General features: G+C 41.2%; 1 protein-coding gene across 1 annotated transcript in view; it reads right to left on the bottom strand.

Annotated features, from left to right (window-relative positions):
* HPSE2 (heparanase 2 (inactive)) overlaps window positions 1-19,235 on the bottom strand; it is a 657,615-nt gene that overhangs the window by 128,553 nt on the left and 509,827 nt on the right. The window contains exons 8-9 of the mRNA XM_078077262.1: window positions 6,642-6,748; window positions 1,480-1,594 (exon numbers count right to left, since the gene is read on the bottom strand). Of these exons, the coding sequence (XP_077933388.1) occupies window positions 1,480-1,594; window positions 6,642-6,748 (222 nt within the window). The remainder of the gene's footprint in view (window positions 1-1,479; window positions 1,595-6,641; window positions 6,749-19,235) is intronic.

The raw sequence follows: 19,235 nt of genomic DNA, 5'->3' as shown, positions 1-19,235 counted from the left end.
CCCTCACTGACTCCTTGGTATAGTACTCTACTATTTGTTTATTCATTTATTTATTACTAGTCTCCTCCCCAGTGCCTGATGGTTAATAAATATTTATTTTTGTGTGACATCGTATTTGTTTAATGCTGACATTTCACGGAGACTTTTCTAATTATTATTTTGTTTTATCTCCACAGGTTTATAAGCTCAGACAAACAAACAAAAAAACATATGGTTCCAACCTGAAAATTTCCTCTCCACTGTACATTAGCCCCCCCTGCCCCCCCCCCACACTTTGAGAGAGGTAGCCTGGCCCTGTGAATAAAAGCAACTGTGCCAGTCAGTTCTAATATTTGTGACTTAACTGGAGTCATGTACAATCAGTGATACAATAATTACTTCGTCCTCTAATCTATAGGGATTCTTTTGAAACATGGAAATAGTGCCATTGGATGCCAAGCTGTTCTCTGTTCTGGGCTTGGAAACCAGCCTCCTGGCTCAGGGTAGGGGTGAAAATGAGGGGAATGCAGGGCAGAAATAGGCAGAGGGAAGCAAATGGCAGGAACACTCACTGGTTCCAGTTGGGTTTGCTTACTGTGGATCCAAGGGCAGGAGTAATTTTGTAGGAAGAGTACTGGACTAGGGCACATGGAAGGGTTCTAGAGCTGGTTCTATATCTTCCTCTCCCCTCTACTCAGACTATCAGTTCCTCTGTTACAGGAGGTGCAACTGGATCTCCTCAAAGGGGAATCCCAGCTCTGACAGTCTATGAGCTAATGAGAGAAGTCTGACCTTTCTCTGTGACCGTGATGTCTGTGAAAAAGATGACCCATGTAATATTTCTGATGAGTGCAGCTTCTCTGGACGAAGTGGGATCTCTCTGATAGGTCAATGCTGTCACCCAACAAACCAAGATCACTGCTCTTGCCAGTCTTCTTTAGCCTCCCCTTCCCTTCTCTTTCCTAGGGAAGTTGGTGTCCTGGGCAAATCCCCTCGTTGTCACATAGGGATCAACACCTAACTGCAAGTGCACTTCAGCCACTCCCTAAGAGATGGGTTCCTACTGCATCTGATCTTGGCCAACACGCTCCCATCTGCTTTCAACATGTTGCATCTGATGTTAACTAATGTCTCCTATTAGCATTAAAAGAAAATAATCTGGAAAAATTCACTCTCAAGCAGAGTTCAAACAGGCCACAAGTAGATGTGGAATCTCAACTGCACAAGGTTTGTTAAAATAATAGTAGTAAATAAATACATAAATGTATATATGTATGTGCACACATGCATGTGTGCACATAGATGGGTGTGTGTGTGTGTGTAGTGAAGCCAAAAGTCTGTGAAATGGGTCAAGAGAACAAAGACATGAATACTTCTGTCCAATTTATAAAATTACCTGGTTACAGAGGGAGGAGAAAAATTCTCTCAATGTGGAACAAGGCATGGTCAAATAACTGAGGGACATGGAGGAGGAGCTGGGAATCTTTATCTCACACTTACTGGTAATGGGTTGAAATTCTGGTCCACGAGGTGATTGTATCCATGGTCAAAAAATGAGTGTCGTATCACAACATCAATGCCCTGATTGGCCAGCATTCCTAAAGTGTTCAACCATCTAAAAAAGCAGGAAAAATGCTACATCAATACATCTTAAAAACTGCATATAATAAGCTCTATAGGGATTGCCTAACACACACACATATCACCAATACCCACCATGAAATTTACCTAGTACTTTAAAGGAGAAGATAGTATTTTAAGCATTGAGTACACAGCTGGAAGACATTCTAGGGATTATCAAATCCAACCTCTTCATTTTATAGGAAAAGAAACAGAGGTCCAAGGGAGTAAAATGAATTGCTCTTATCATAAAATATCTTGTTGCTAATGACTTATCTTATCCCTGTAATACTAACAAATAAAATGAATACCCTAGCCATTGTAAGCCTAATTATCACCCTCCCCACCCCCTGGCCACAGGACACACAATCACAGGAGCATAGACACTATACTTTCCATCACTCAAACTGCCCTGCTTGCACCCTGTCCTGTACACGTACCTTTCATGTGACTCTAACTCACATACTCCTATGACCTAGGCAAGAATGGTCCAGCCATTTGCATCTCTCATATATCACTGTCAGCAGTCAATGCAATAATTTTACTTGGTACTATAATTAACCACGCAGAGCTTCAACTATGCTACCATCACACACATCATAATGGAGGACCTGCATTGCTCACACGTTATCACATACTCCACTATGCCAAATACCCACTTTCCGGGGCATGCTATCCTTCAAAAATACTGCCCTCTTGGTTCTTCCAACACCCACCACTAACTCTGCCCTTATTATTTATGCATTCAATTTGTTCACTCATTTACTCATTCATTTAATTTTCTCTTTGTATTCCTACTTCTGAAACTTTGGGAAATTTCTAGTTGTAATAATATATATATATAATAAATGTGACTGAGAGCTTCAGTCTTACGGTATAAAAGATAAGGTGTTTCAAAATCTTTCCTGAGCACACATGTGAACCTTCTTCTGTACCTCTTCTCCCCTCTTCTCTCACCCTAAACTCCATTCCCTGGTTCTAAGCCACCTATAACTACTCTAGGCTGCCCAGACTCACCATGCTTTCACATACTCACCTGAGTCTTCATACATGTTTTAACTTCTGCTTAGAATTCCCTTTCTCTCCTCCTCTAACCCACCTCACCTCATCTGGCAAATTTCTTCCCATCTGTTCATCTCCAAGTCAAGTGTCTTCTTCCAAACTCTGCTGTCCCAGCCAACAGTGGTACCTTCTTCCTCTGTACCTTCACAGAACTCTTATTTATACCCTCTGCCAGCCCACGATAATTACTTCCTTACTTCTCTGCTGTCCCCCAGTTGGTTAGGAGCTCACTGAGAACAGACAGGTTTTAGCTTTGTACCCAAAATATCCATCTCAGTTCCTAGCACACTGTAGGTGCTTCATACTCTTTGTTAAGTTGAAATTGATCTGGATAAAATTAGATTTAAGGAACTTTGAGAATCACCATTCAGCACATTAGGGACAAATTATGCATAACTATGATTTCCCAAATTTGAAACCATATGGAACTCCAAATCAGTGACTTGTAGAATTAAACTTTTTCTTTATGGGAATAAAAAGCATTGTTAATTTTTATATTATAAATGGATATTATTAACATTTTAAAATCTTTTTCACATTGACAATTGTATTTTGTTCTCATAAAAACTAACAAATATTTACTGATAATTAGAATTATAAAAACAAAATAAAACAAAGCAAAATGCAAAAACAAAAATTTTAAATCAAAAAGAAAATCTGACAATAATACAACTGAACTTTTGTTGTTGCTGTTGTTGTTCAGACTGGGACATAAAATTACTTTGGAATTTACCAACCCTGTGAAATCAGGATACCAGATTTAGTTATGCTAAATATATAACTAATTAATTATATAACTAACAAGTTAGTATTAAATATCCTGGGGTAGAACTATAACATGAATTCTGGGTTGATGCTCTAAATCAGTGCTCTCTCCACCAATGCAACAAATACGACAGAGTCCATATCTAACAAATATTTACCTATAAAAACAAGTATGTCTTATTCACCCTTCTATCCCTATGCTTGCTGAAAAAAGAAACAAAATGATGAGTAAATGCATTATCACATCTAGCAGCAGCTGGATATCCATACAGGACTGTATTTTGGTATTTAAAATATCCCATTTGCTCATTCATTCATTACTCATTCAACATGAATTAATCAGCTGTAAATGCAAGGCCTTGTTCTCAGCACTGAGGATAGACACAAAAATGCCTGTGTGAACATGTGAGTCATTTGTAAAGCACTGGGTATGCAAATACCTGTATACTCATTTATAGGAATGGTATCAAATTCCTACTTGTGACCTCAATAGACCTTATAACAGTGATGTGCAAAGAATATATACTCAACAAACTAATGTTAACTGGTAAACCTGGGGGGTGTTTTTGCTAGTACGGGGAGTTTTTGAAAGAACTCTAACATGAGAGGGAAGAATATGCATCCTCCTTTCCAAACGCACATCCTATATGCACATCCAGAGTCTGGAGCATTCAAAATGACTATGACCAGAACCCCTGCTTCCCTGTGCTTTTCAGAGTGGGATGGTGAGAGGAAGTTATCATCCTCTTCCTCTTGTAAATAATAAGCCCTCGGAGAGGGGAGATAAATGGTGTTCCAAGTCTCCCTTTCAGTGAAAAGTGGCAAGATGACTGGTACATCCCACCAAGGATTCTATTGTAGCCAGGAGTTTCCATTCCACACAAATGGATTGACTGCTGACTGGGTGGCAGATACTACCAGGTGTTGGAGACACAGCAGTATGCCAAGGGTATGTCTGTAGTGCATCAGAGAGTCTCAAAGCCCTGGCTGGAATCAGAAAGTTCTGATTCATGCATAAATGTGCAAGTGTCCTTGTAAGCTCGTTGTTATGCCATATATTGAAAAAAGCCTGAAAGATGCCTTCTTTCCAAGGAATCTTGCTAGCTTTCTAGAGCTTCTTAGAATGCTTTATTCACCCCAGGAAGCAATTTATGCTCCTTGGAGAACTAGACTCAAAGGACACTTTGCTGGGTGCTGCCAGCAGAGGGGAGAGCAAATCGGTGATAAAGAGGTAAGAGAGAAGACCAGGAGCCAAGTGAGCTAGTTTTCAACTGATCTGTGTCCACTACACACTGGATACCTGAACTACAACCTAACCCTGAACAACTATGTTAATCTGCATTTGCAAAGTGGCCACAGAGATCTATGGAGATTTGGCTGGTGCTCATGAAAAGGCAGGTCTCTCTCCAGCTCCCTCCATGAAGGGCTGTAGTGTTTCCCATTTCACATCATTCCCTGAAGGGAAGAATGCTCATGAAAACACTCAGGACAACTGGGCTGCTTGCTCACCTGGCAGAAGAGTCTGTCTATGACAGCTGAGCAAAAGCCATTCCTCTGCTGGTTCTAAGTGGCCCCTGTAGTCCTGTTTCTTGCCCTTGCTCCACAGCTCACAAGGAAACCTGGTGGGGAGTGTATTTTTGAAAGAAGACTCTCAGACCCACTGTATCAAATGCTGATTCATTCCCTTTCATTCACTGGAACCATGCTCATCGAACAACTGCTCTGTGCCACTCAATGCTAGGTGCTGGGAACACAGGCATGGAAGACCCAGCGTACCATCATATATTTTTTGGACTCATTATCTTCATCTGCATGTGCCAGGATTCCATCTGCAAACACAATCTGCCTGACTGCTCTGATTTGTCCTTTACAAATGTATTCAAGAAACTGCCTTAATGGAGGCAAACTACATGTGTTTAATTAGGAACAGCTATTAGTAAGGAAACACAAAGCTGAGGGCAGAGCTCAGCTCTTAGGAGGACCTTGCCGCAGACCAAAAAACCAGGGCCACGGGACTAGAGTGGCACAGGACCAGGTCACTTGGTGAGTCCGTGGTCCTGAGGGGTCTGCCCTGCCATATGATGCTGGCAGGCCAGTGAGAGCCCCTTATGCTTCGGTGTTAAAGTCATTGTCCAGATAGCTGCAGAAGCCTTCAAGTCCATTGTCCCATCGCTTGCCTCTCCAAACCCTTGTGCATACTATTCCCAAAGCCAACATGGAAACACAGGTCAGACGGTGTCTCTCTCTTCCTCCAAAGTCTTCCGTGGCTTGCCACTGAGTGTAGAACAAGGCTTCACTTCCTCTGCCTGGCATTCACAGCCTTCCACAATTGGTAGAGAACCCCCCCACCCCATTGCAGTCCTTACTATATTCCTGCTGCTCCTGAAGCTTTCATCACACGACCCATTTCCCCTCCCCTGTGCCTTTGCCCATAATGTTCCTTCTGCCTCAAATGCTCCCCTCCACCATCACCACCACTCTCCACCTGTAGAAATTACAGTCACCTTTCTATGTCCCCCTCAAATGCTACCTCCTCCATGAAGCCCTTGCTGATCTTCCTATCAGAGAAATTCCTGATTCCTTTGACTGTCTACCACTTCTTTTTGTGGACAGACTATGTGAGGCAGAAAAGAAAGAGGTCTAAGGTAGCAGCAAAGAGGCTAGACTCTGAAGCAGACTGCCTAGGCTTGAGTCCAAGCTCTCACATCTATCTCATTGGGTGGTTGTAAAATAGTAGTATCTGTCTCACTGGTTGTTCAGTTATTAGATAGCACTTCAGAAAGCATGTGGCACATAGAGTTAAAATTATTATTATGACACTAATCTCCTCTACCTTTTCTTATCTCCTGTCTCTGTTCCTCCAATCTTACTCTTACCTGTCTCCTAGGACTATGGTGAATATTAGATGAGAAATTGTATGTTGTAGGCACTGTCTTTGAACTATAGCTATTAAATAAAGGTCTTATGGCTATATGGTCACTACTACTACTATTATTACTACTGTCTTCGCCCCGAAGCCTGTACCTGACGTCTTAGTGTCTAGAGAAGTCACTCATCTCTGTTTGTTGAATGGGTTACACCCATTCACAAAGGAACAGATGGAGAACTTCAGTGAGAAATGAACCTTCCCCCTCCAGCGGGCAGAATAATGAGCAGTACCACTTCACTGTCCTTTCCTCAAAGTCCCTGGGAGTGAAACTGCACGTGTTACTCACAAGAATCCTGCAGCATAGGAATCTGATAGATTGTTTGTGCCTCCAGCTGAGGTGGTCACCACACCTTCAAGCCAAATCTTCTTTCCTGGGGTATATGTATTAACCACCTGTTCACACAACAAAAGCAGAAGGGGATAGGAGATTTTTAAAAGTTGTTTGCAAGTGAGAAGGAGGACACATTCCCTTGATGGAGTTCTGCCAATACCCTGCTCCCAGGTGGTCATGATCTGTGCTTTTTCCATGATGATTCACCCCATACAGTGAGCTGGCATGCACACACACACATGTGCGCCCGTGCACACACACACACACACACACACACACACACAACACACATACACACAAGCATTAACATTGACATATGTCCACTCAAAGAAATGATCATTTTTCCCTAAGTAAATCCAAGTGAAAATATGACCGTTAGAACAACTGCGTTTTCCAGGACATAAGCTGACTGCAACACCCTTCACTGGAAAGCATAAATCATGTGATGCTTCCATATTAACAAGAACTGAGAAGGGAATTTTCTTAATACTCTGTTATGGAACATCCCAGGATGAGCCTACTGTCCATACATCAGAAATCAGAAATCATGAGGGCAGAGGTCAATGTTTGGGGGAAATATTTTATAATCACCAGGGCATGTATGTATATTACAACCACTTTTTTTTTAAAGATTTTATTTATTTGACAGAGAGAGAGAGTACAAGCAGGGGTAGTGGCAGGCAGAGGGAGAGGGAGAAGCAGACTCCCCACTGAGCAGGGAGCCTGATGTGGGGCTCGATCCTAGGACCCTGGGATCATGACCTGAGCCGAACGCAGACGCTTAACTGACTGAGTCACCCAGGCACCCCACAACCACATTTTGAAAATAACTGCAGGAAGTATTAAAAAAAATCACTGATCCACAGATGAAAGATCCCATCTCGGGAGCTTTCCAAGCAGAGGCAAAGCCTCTTGTTAAAAGGTGGCCCTCTGAAGTTTTGAAATGGCCCAGTCTCTGGTCCCCAAGTTGGAGGCTGGCCAGACTCTCCAGATTAGGGCCCAGATCCCCTAGACAGCAGTCTAGCAGTACTTAGGGATAATGTTGTACTCTGGGAAGCCCCTGGAAGCAGAGCCTGAGACAAAGCTTATCTATAGATAGTTGATTTGGGAAGTAATAACAGGGAGCAGGAATGAGGAACTGGAGGACTGAACTAGGGAAAAGGCAAAACCAGTACCAGGATGTGTTTTCAAGTTGGCAACTTGTACTCAACCCCACAGGGAACTTGGTAAGAGTCTTATGAACTATGTCTCAGAACTTCCTCCCAGGGGAATTCAAGGAAACATACTTATCCTTTGGCTCCTACCCTCCAAAAGGTCAAGAGTAGCTTTGGGACTATTAACCTCTGCCCCTCCCCATTCCCCCACTTAATTGTGTAGGCATGAGTGTTGAGCAGGTTCCCTGAGTTCTGCATCTCTGCCTTAGTGAAGTCCCAGAGCAGGAAATAAGAAGCAAGGTTGTACCACATCCCATGGGTGCCAAGCTGGTGACAGCCTGTGCACCGGCCGAGCTCTGGTCCCTGCAGCAATAGGTAATACAGGAGGTAGGACTGAGAGGATGCCAGTTATGCACAAGGGAAGCTGGATAAAGACAACAGTGTATTTGCATCCTATGGCCCACCAATCCCTCTCTTAGGCATACAAACCAAAGGAATTCTTCCTCAGGCCTCTAAGGAGACAAGTATGAGGATGTTCACTATGTCATTGTTCCATACAGGTTTCCATTGCTAGAGGAATGGAAAAGTAAAAGGTAGTGGATAACATTCCATAAAACATTATGCAGCAGTTGGAGCAATAGAGTCAATGTAAATCCAGCAACATGAATTAGCTTTAAAGATGTAGTGGTGAGTTAAAAAAAATAGCAACAGAAGGAGATTTATGTCATAATATTAATGTAATTACTCATTCACATCCACTAACACTAAATAGTTTCTAAAGATACATGTCTCTTAAGGACATGTACCAAATGCAGAAGGAAAGCATGCATAAGAGGGAGGTGAATGTGAGCAAAGATTAGAGATCAAGGTGAAAATTAAAACAAAAACAAAAATTAAAAGACTTTGCATGAACTGATGATAGTCTGCTGTAGTTGAGAAGCATGATTTTAATTTAATTCTCTGTACCTCAGATCCCTAAAAAGAAAAAAAAATAATGTGAGATGTAGCATAAATGCCAGAACTTTCCTTTTCCCAAACCCGGAGGCAGACATCAGCAAACAATCATATTCCTCTTTCCATCTCTCCCTACATATAACTGCTTGTCCTCTCCCGGCATCTACTAGAGTATTTGCATTATTTGAGACCTATTTTAGAATTGAGGTTGGCAAAGTGCTCTACCCTTTCAGGAGTAAGTTGTAAAAATATTTCACAAATTTGAGATGGAAGTAAGGATTGTGATCAAGGATGGAAGAAAGATCCTGAGAATTAAAAGTGGAGGTTAAATTGGAATATTATTAAAAATTCAGTAGAGGCGCCTGGGTGGCTCAGCCATTAGGCGTCTGCCTTCGGCTCAGGTCATGATCCCAGGGTCCTGGGATCAAGCCCCGCATCGGGCTCCCTGCTCGGGGGGAAGCCTGCTTCTCCCTCTCCCACACCCCCTGCTTGTGTTCCTTCTCTCGCTGTGTCTCTCTGTCAAATGGATAAAATCTTTAAAAAAAAAATTAAGTAAGAATTCCCACTTGTCCCCACAAAGAGAAGAGTCACTGAGGACACCACAAGGTCATTCTCTCTCCCTTCTCAATACTGCTCTGGGTGCCAAACCCAAAGGGACCCGGAGATAGTATAATAAGAAAACAAGGAAAACACCTTAAATGATAAAAAGACAGGAAAAAAAAAGAAGAAGATAGCAGGAGGGGAAGAATGAAGGGGGGGAAATCGGAAGAGGAGATGAACCATAAGAGACTATGGACTCTGAGAAACAAACTGAGGGTTCTAGAGGGGACGGGGCTGGGGGAATGGGTTAGCCTGGTGATGGGTATTACAGAGGGCACGTACTGAATGGAGCACTGGGTGTTATACACAAACAATGAATCATGGAACACTACATCAAAAACTAATGATGTAATGTATGGTGATTAACATAACATAATAAAATAATTTTAAAAAGGTAAACCAAGAAAAGAAATTTAGAAATAATAAGAGCTAGGAAGAAAATGAAACAGAATAATCTGATAAAGAGTGACTTGGCAGGATGGGTGGGGGTGGATACTTTAGATAGTGCTAAGGTCACCCTGCTGAAAGGTGGTATCTGAGCCTAGACCTGAGTGAAGAGGGAACCAGTCCCTTGATGGATCTGTAGGAGCAGCACAGGGAAAGGACAAGATATGGATACAGGACTGTTGTTTGTAGAACCCAGAGAAGACCATGTGGAGTATAGTGAGTAAGGGAATGTGGAATATGTGGCATAGTGAGTAAGGGAATGTGGAATATGTGGCATTTAAGAAACAAAACAAATGAGCAAAGGGAAAAAAAGAGAGAGAGAGACAAACTAAGAAACAGACTCTTAACTATAGAGAATAAACGGATGGTTACCAGAGGGGAGGTGAGTGGGAGCTTGGGGGAAATAGGGGATGGGATTAAGGAGTACACTTATCATGATGAAAATAAAATAAAATAAAATAAAACAAAACAAAACAAAACAAAATAGGAAAAAAAGGTCAGAGAAGAAAAGATGGATGTTTCTTATTCTGAGTGTGATGGAGAGCTATTGGAGGGATTTAAACAAGAAAGTGATATGAAGTAATTTATGCCAAGATCACTGTAGCTGTGATGAGATCATATATACATATATAATGAAAACTGTGAAGTGACAAACATGTTCTGTTATTTCTGTGGCCACTGTGAGCTTCAATTTCCTCATCCATGAGCTGGAATAATACTTGAAAAAGCTGTGTCGAGGATCCTGACTACTGATCAAAGGATAAATAATATTAGGCCAATCACAGGAAGATCCTGAGAGTTCTAGGAAGTGGCATAGACCTAGCAGATGAACATTTATGTGGGTCCATCTAAGGTGATGCATGAATTCAAATGAACTAATGCTAAATAGCGTAATAATTTATAGTTACAGTTTGGTGGTGGGATTCTGAACTATCATTTATGATCCAACAAAGGAGTCCAGGAGTCTGTGGACTACTTCTTAGAAACCCTGAACTGTTAGCTCTTATTCCTTATTGCATTTACTAAAGGTCCCTCCCTGTGAAGGCAGGGATCCTATATCATGATATCACTTGTATTTACTTCCTAGCAGAGTGCCTGGCACAGAGTCAGTGCTTAACTGGAGGCTGCAGTGCTCTAGTCACACAAAGAAGTCGATCTGATTTCAAACCTGCCCATGCACAAGCTCATGGAAAACTGTCACTCTTTGAAGAAGTTATATGACCTAAGACAGGGCAACTAAACTGGTCAAAGAATTGGAAGCAGTACCCTGAATACAAATAACAACCTTGGAGATCAGGAAAAATAAAAGCATGCCATGAAAACCTACAATGGAACTAAAGATCTAGATAAGACCAACATATGTCTATTTGCTAAAGCTCAGGATATGAGGCCTGGGGTCTGCCCCCTTGAATTTTGAAAGACAGAAATTTCAGAGAAGGAAAGGGAAGTATGCCTTGCTTACCAGGTAATTCATATATGGAATCCAACAACCCCAGAAGTGGTAAAGGCAAATCACCATCCAGTGAGATCTGGAGACCAGAAGGATTTTATGATGTATTGAGCTTATTATAATGTTCTGATATTGAAGATAAGGAGACAATCATGTTCCTATCACCTATCCTGTGAGGACATTTGTCATAAGTATTTAGTTACAAGGTGGCATCAATTTGTACAAGATCCTTATATTCCAAAAGGAGTTCAAAGTCTAGCTCTTTTTTTTTGTCTCTAAGGTCTTTTATTTATTTTTTTAGTTTTATTTTATTATGTTATGTTAGTCACCATACATTACATCATTAGTTTTAAAAAAAAAATTTTTTATTGTTATGTTAATCCCCATACATTACATCATTAGTTTTTGATGTAGTGTTCCCTGATTCATTGTTTGCATATAACACCCAGTGCTCCATTCAATACGTGCCCTCCTTAATACCCATCACCCGGCTAACCCATCCCCCCCACCCCCCTCCCCTCTAAAACCCTCAGTTTGTTTCTCAGAGTCCATAGTCTCTCATGGTTCGTCTCTCCCTCCGATTTCGCCCCCTTCATTTTTCCCTTCCTACTATCTTCTTCCTTTTTTTTTTTTTTTTAACATATAATGTATTATTTGTTTCAGAGGTACAGGTCTGTGATTCATCAGTCTTGCACAATTCACAGGGCTCACCATAGCACATACCCTCCCCAATGTCTATCACCCAGCCACCCCATCCCTCCCATCCCCCACCACTCCAGCAACCCTCAGTTTGTTTCCTGAGATTAAGAATTCCTCATATCAGTGAGATCATATGATACTTGTCTTTCTCTGATTGACTTATTTCGCTTAGCATAATACCCTCTAGTTCCATCCACGTCGTTGCAAATGGCAAGATTTCATTTTTTTTGATGGCTGCATAATATTCCATTGTATATATACACCACATCTCCTTTGTCCATTCATCTGTTGATGGACATCTTGGCTCTTTCCATAGTGGCTATTGTGGACATTGCTGCTATAAACATTCGGGTGCACGTACCCCTTCGGATCACTACATTTGTGTCTTTGGGGTAAATACCCAGTAGTGCAATTGCTGGGTCATAGGGTAGCTCTATTTTCAACTTTTTGAGGAACTCCATACTGTTTTCTAGAGTGGCTGCACCAGCTTGCATTCCCACCAACAGTGTAGGAGGGTTCCCCTTTCTCCGCATCCTTGCCAACATCTGTTTCCTGACTTGTTAATTTTAACCATTCTGACTGGTGTGGAGTGGTATCTCATTGAGGTTTTGTCTAGCTCTTTTAAATGAGGACTTGATTCCAGAAAACGGTTGGATTTGTAAAATACTGTGTACATAAATAAGATTCTGCAGAGACACAGACACTGCATAAATAGAAGTTCATCTGAACTCTCTTCTGACTTGCAGGGGGATTTGTAAGTAAACGATTTATAAGTTGTTGTTACTGGGGAGGTAGCATTGAGGAGTGGTTAGGGGCATGGACTTTGCCCTCAGACTGCCTGTGTCTGAATCCTGATTCTGTGGTTTACTCACTGTGTGACCTCTCTGTGCTTTACTTTCCTTAGTTGTAAAATCAGAATAGTAACAATATCCATCTCAGAGCATGTTATGATATTTAAATGACCGAATATTTGTAAAGCATTTGGAAAGGTATCTGGCTTATTGGTTAAGTTCTTAAAGTCAACCGAATGTTAACCTAGACCACTCTCCTTGTCTAAAGCACATGAGTTGGGTTTGGATCAATCTAACATTAGAGTTGGTTGCTTGTCTTTTGGACATATTTGTGGAAGTAGGTAATAGCCCAGATGTATGCTAACTAGCAGGGAAAGGTCTGCTTAAAATTTAAAAGGCACATGGATAATTCACATTAACATAATTAGCATTCAGAATAGTTAATTTATCCACTCTCAGCACAGGAGTAATTCCTGTCCTTTTTTAGAGAAGCCACATGAACAAAAAACACAGTGAGGTAGGACTTTTAAGTACAACCTAAACCAGCTTTATGAGATGTTCTGCAGGGGAGAGATTCCTAGAAAGTATTAATACTAAAGGCTCTGGAAGTAGCTGGTACAAATCAACAAGGATTTTCTGAGCATTTGCTGTTGGGGACATGGTGAGAGGTTTGATGAATTGTGTGTCTACCGTGAGCAGAGAAGACCATCATGGTGACATGTGGGGGAGGAACTGAGGCTGGGGGCTGGCTAGGACTGGGGAAGAAATCAACATGGGCAGAAGAGGAGAGAAAAAAAATCAGGAAAAGCAGATGGAACCAGCTGCAAAATTCCCTTAGAAAGTGAAACTCCAAGAAAGTGAGGGCTATAGTTCAACACTGTGGTTTTCTGAGTAAATATGATTCTCCCTGTGCTGGAAGAGAGAAAATTGCAGGACTGGAAAGAACAAGGGTACAGTTCCTGGTGAGAAGTGATGTGCCAATGAAGGTCATTTTAAGGAACACGCTGCCTGGGGACGGGGAAGAAGTACAAGTGTTGAGATGACTAGAATGAGGGTAGAGAGGGGCTGGGTGGCCGGTTCCCTTTCAAGGGTTCTGTTGTCCCATAAGACTTCAGCCCTTGGGCTCAAGTGGACATGGGAGGTGTGAGGCACCCACAGAACAGCTCAGCAAGTGGCCAGGGGCTGCTCAGACTCCTTGGGCCCACTGGGGGCAGACTGATGTGAAGGGAAGCCTCCAACTCCCTTCCCTCACATCTCCAAGTGGCTATGTTGAGAGAGCAGGGATGAGAGAGAAGAGAGAATGAGGAAAAACAACACTGATTTTATTTTTTTTAAGTTTTATTTTCCCTGCCGCTTTGATTTTTTTTAGGAAAGGAAAAAGAGAAAAATAGGAAAATAACCATTTATGTGCACATTTTCAAACCTGGGCTTCCTTTTCCTGTTTCTCCAAAATTGCAACCTAAGTCTTTAACAAAGACTCCTGAGAGCCTGGTTTCAGCCACTGGCTGTGCAAGAGATGGTAGCCCTATAGCAGCAGACATGTTGTTTATGGTTATCCAAACCCAACACCTTCCTTAATGAGAAAGGAAGCAATAAAACAGGAATAGTGGACAGGCCAGCTGGGCTAATCAGCCCTGGCAGGAGGCCTAACCTCCTAAAGAACCTGGAGTCCATTAATTCCAGCATCTCATCTACTTGGAAATCAACCTTCCCCCGGACTTTGGGAAGAGCAGTAGCTCTCTGAGTAACCAGAACTGGTCCCCTAATCACTGGTGAGAAGGCAAATAGCTTCAGGAAGCTTCTTAAACCTCACCCATGCATAGCACTCTTCTTGGGGGTGCTCCTGCCTCTTTGTTTCTTATTGTATTTACTAGAGGTCCAGGTGAGAGTTCAGTAATGTTTTGTGTTTCTGTCCATTCCTCTTGTGTATTTTTGACTCTAACATACCTACTATATTAGAAGAGGAGGGGATCATTCCATTTTGCTCCCTCCTTCCTCTCTGCCCCTTCCTGAGTCCTGGATCTTATCATTTCTTCCTTGACCTTCCACCTCTAATCCACAAATTCATTCCCCATGCTGCCATTTGTTAACTTGCCAGGTCCCTCCCCAGCTTCGGAACCTTCACTGGCTCCCCATTACTCGCAGAAGCACTCAATCATGTGCTCACAGAAGTCTGTGTTATTAGTTGGGCTATGTGCTATGATAATATTGAAAGCAGCAATCTAAGGAATGATTTACTTAAAAATAAAAAGAATAGGGGCGCCTGGGTGGCTCAGTCAGTTAAGCGTCTGCCTTCGGCTCAGGTCATGATCCCAGGGGTCCTGGGATGGAGTCCCACATTGGGCTCTCTGCTCAGCGGGGAGCCTGCTTCTCCCTCTGCCTCTCTCTCTCTCTCTCTGTCTCTCGTGAATGAATAAAGAAAATCTTTAAAAAAATAAAATAAAAATAAAAAGAATGGATTCTAAGATGTCACAATAACATTCTTTTCATTCACCAAAATTATGAAATGTTTCCCTGAGGAAAAAAGCTAAGGAGCCAGTAAGTACACACAACCCCTAGTCTGTTTTATGGATTTGTCCACGGGAGTATGTTAGATGTGGCAGGATGAAGATGAGAACCACCAGCCCTCAGGATACATGCTAGTGGCTTCATTTAACTTGGTATCTCAGACCCTTCATAATGACCCCTTAGCAGCCTCTTCCCCCCTCCCAAGACCTATGGGTCACCACACATAGTGGAGCTACCATTTTCCAACCACATGACCTTCTTTTAGGTTTTTACTGATTGCCTCCTCCCCTACCCACACCTCATCCATGTTATCTGATTTTTTTTTTTTCCTGGCTTATTTCAAATGTTACCTCCTCTGTGAAACTCCTCAAACCTTTAGAAAATTAGTTCATCTCTCTGGGCTCCAAAGTTCTTCAAACCGATCTCTGACCTTGACCTTATTAAACTGATTTTAACTTATTAAACTGTAATTTTCTGTTTGCCTATCTGTCTTCCCTACTATACTATAAACAGCTTGAGAGAGCCACATTTTTTTTCCTTTATACATGCCTTATAGAAATATCTAAGTACCTGGCATGTTGCTTGATAGTTACTTTGCTTATTAAATACTTGTTAAATAATACAATAATGAAATAACTTATTGGTTAATAAGTGAGGGACATAATATTTTACTGATGAAAAGGCCGAGTTTCAGTGAAGATAACTAAAACCTCAAAACCATAAGAGCAAACATCAAATCGTCACAGTTCCAGTGCAGGGTTCTATTTACTTTCTAATTGGATTTTCTCGTTTGAAGAGACCTAGAAGCTTCTGAGTGACTAACCTGCCTCCATATTTAGTATGTCCTTCTTAGGTTAGACAAACTGGGCTATTCTGAGCTCAGCCATTCCAATATCTCATCACATTTTTCCTGATTTATTTCTTCTGTCTGATGTACTTCCTGTTAGTTTCATTAATTTTTTTCTCTATAATTTCTTTTTATCATCTCCCTGTTCCGGAGTGCCATATTTACCCATTTTCGTTTGGTATCAGATCAATTTTTAATTTGTGGCTTCTGTTTCTGTGACATCTTTAGGATTTAAAATTGCATTCTGTTCTTGTGATCTCCAACCACAGAAAAGCAACTGTATGTAATTGCAACAAAACATAAAATTAAAATAAGAGCATACACAAAAAAGATAAAGTCCCAGGGAAGGCAAGGAAAGTATTAGCATATGCCAGTAAATAAGGAAGATTTCACAGAGTCCCAAAGCAAAGACTATGTTCAAGGATAAGCGCTAGCAGAGGGAGAGACCGGACAGCAGCTGCTTGCACAAGAATGACTCTTCCTCCCTTCCCAGTTCTTTTTCTTGAGGAAACAACCCCGAGGCTTACTGGACAGTCTCCCCACTGACAAGTCATAGGCTTTACCAGCCTCAGAAATAATTTCCTCTCACTCAGAACAAACCCTATAATCCTCCCACTTCCATGTGGAAAATTGGAAGGTCACCCCAAGTTGTCTCTTCCTCCTGAAGAAGCTTTTTGCCCCAAACCACAATTTGTTCCCAAGGTCATTCCTCCAAGTGTCCATGGGCAGCACATACCCTCACATTGTCACTGCCTTGCACATAGCTGGACCTCACTGCATTGACCAAAAGCCTGTGCGTATGAGACATAAGAATGAAGTCCAGTGAATGAGTACAAATCACTCCCTGAAAAGCCCTGTCCTCTTCCACTATCTAATACTGGGGTAATATTAGACATTACCTAACATACAGCTTTCATTTAATTTTTACTTCTAGGATACCCACTCCAGATTATATGAACTGATCAGGGGGTCAAATTGATGTTCTTTCACCAAGAACACTCAGTATTCTTTAAAAGCCTTCCTAATCCTGGGTCGTTAGGAATATAAATATGGGCTATAAAATAAATGGCTAACAAGTATGGCAGATGCAGAAGAGTGTACTGGGTAAGAGTGTGAGCTCTGGAGTTCAGTGGGCCTGGCCTTGAATTCTGATTTTACTACTAGTGGCCTTGAGCAAATGACTGGTTTCTTCAATGAGTTAGTAATATATGATGTACTCAATAAATGGCATTATAACCTAAAAGGTAATATAGTTACTATATTTCTGTAAGTTAATGACGCATTTTCCACAGTTTAATGGCTTTGAAATCAGAATGTCTTTCATAATCAATATCAAAAGAAACTTGCCAGCTGTTTACCCCATCTCGTACCTGCCTCCCGCCAGCTCTTATTAAATTTATGGTACATTTTATAAGTATTTGTGTTTAAGAATCAAGAAGATACAGTTCATAAGATGACAACAACTAAAACTTTGGAGTTCTTTTGTGGTAAACATACCTTTTTAGCTAGATTCCCCTATTTATTATTTGTGTCTTCTATATGAAAGAGAAGAGCTGAAGATCCCTTGGGTCATACTGTTCCATTTGCAGATACACAGCCAAGTGGTGTCATAGAAGCTAATTTACTGGGAAGCTCGTGAAGCTGAAACTTCCAGCTTCCTACTCTCACAGGCCTCTGCTGGTGTCCTCGGAAGGGCCCTAGAACCGTGTTCATGTGGTCAGATATATTTCTAAAACATGCACATTTGTTTTGTTTTCTTTTTCTTAAAGAAAAATTGTATGAGCTTCTGTCTCCATAAAAATTAGAATGCTTGGGGATGTTGTCCAAGGTGTTTGTATTTAGACTACTCTGCCTCTCCTGAGTACATCCTTGGCCTGTGTTTCTTCTCCCCTCCATCAAAAGCTGCTCTAGGGAAAGGACCTTCTGTCTGATATTAGTGTAACTTTGAACCAGTGTGGTTTACCTCTTCTGGGGTTCTTTATATTTTGCATCCTCCTCCTAATGCAGAATGAAAAGTTATTTTTTTTTTTCAAATGAAATATCTGGCATTAGCAAAGAGACTGAAATGTTATTTTGAACTACAAAGAGACCCTTCTTCCTTCACCCCTAAACATATACCCAGAAGACACTTTCCTACTGTGCCTACATGTAGGCATAGCCCATTTATGGCTACCTAAATCAATTTCTATATATTCAACACTGCTACACAGTTAGCAGCAGATTAGATTCTCCTGCAGGAGAACAGCTGAGAAAGCAGATCCAAATGTGAATGAGACAAAGACACTACTTTACTTCTCTTACACTTCTACTATTTTACTCTGCTCATTTACCTTCCCCTTTCTGCCTGTTTCCCATCAGCTAACATTTATTAAGCACCTGCCAAATGACAGGCATTATGGTAAATAGGCACCGGCACACTGAAATGAGCCCTTAACATTGCTCAGTGAATGGAAGAATCAAACACTGGTTTTTGTACTGCTGTTCTTATCCTAGTAATGTCATTTTCATTTTCTAGTTTCTTCATTAAGAGAAGGTTAATATTATCATTGTCCTCATTTTCCCTTTAGTTGTGCTTTTAGTTATTCTATGATCCACAAGAATCACTGCTATTTTTATCCCCCTCCCCTTTCATGTCCTAAGAGGCTCAAATAAGTGGGTAAACCAGAAGGTTGGCTGAAAACAAAAGCTTTTTTTTTGATCTATTAATTACTTCAAAAGGATTAAATATTCTTCTGCCTTACCTATTTCCTTGATCTTGTAACTAACATATACTGGAAAAAGTAAAGAGACCTCAAAAGAGTTCATCTTTATTAAATATTGTAGTCAATCGTAAGCAATGATGATATTAACAAAAGAACAATCATGGTCATAATATGAACCATACAAACCATTCTCTCTACTATATATATTTAACAATGCTAGTCCTCTGTTCACATGCTCAGACCTGAATAAATTAGAAGGTGTTTGTCCTTTAGGTGTTAACCTAAATGTCACTTCCTCTGGAAGGATCTCCCGGCTTCCCCTTCTTTTACACATTGACGTAGATATTTCCCACCACGGGCTCGCATGGAGTGGATGTGAGCACTCACAGAGCACCCT

The sequence above is a fragment of the Halichoerus grypus genome, chromosome 7 (genome assembly GCF_964656455.1).
Source record: "Halichoerus grypus chromosome 7, mHalGry1.hap1.1, whole genome shotgun sequence".
Lineage (NCBI taxonomy): Eukaryota > Metazoa > Chordata > Mammalia > Carnivora > Phocidae > Halichoerus > Halichoerus grypus.
Note: the sequence above shows the minus strand (reverse complement) of the source record. Positions and strands in the feature narration are given on the sequence as shown.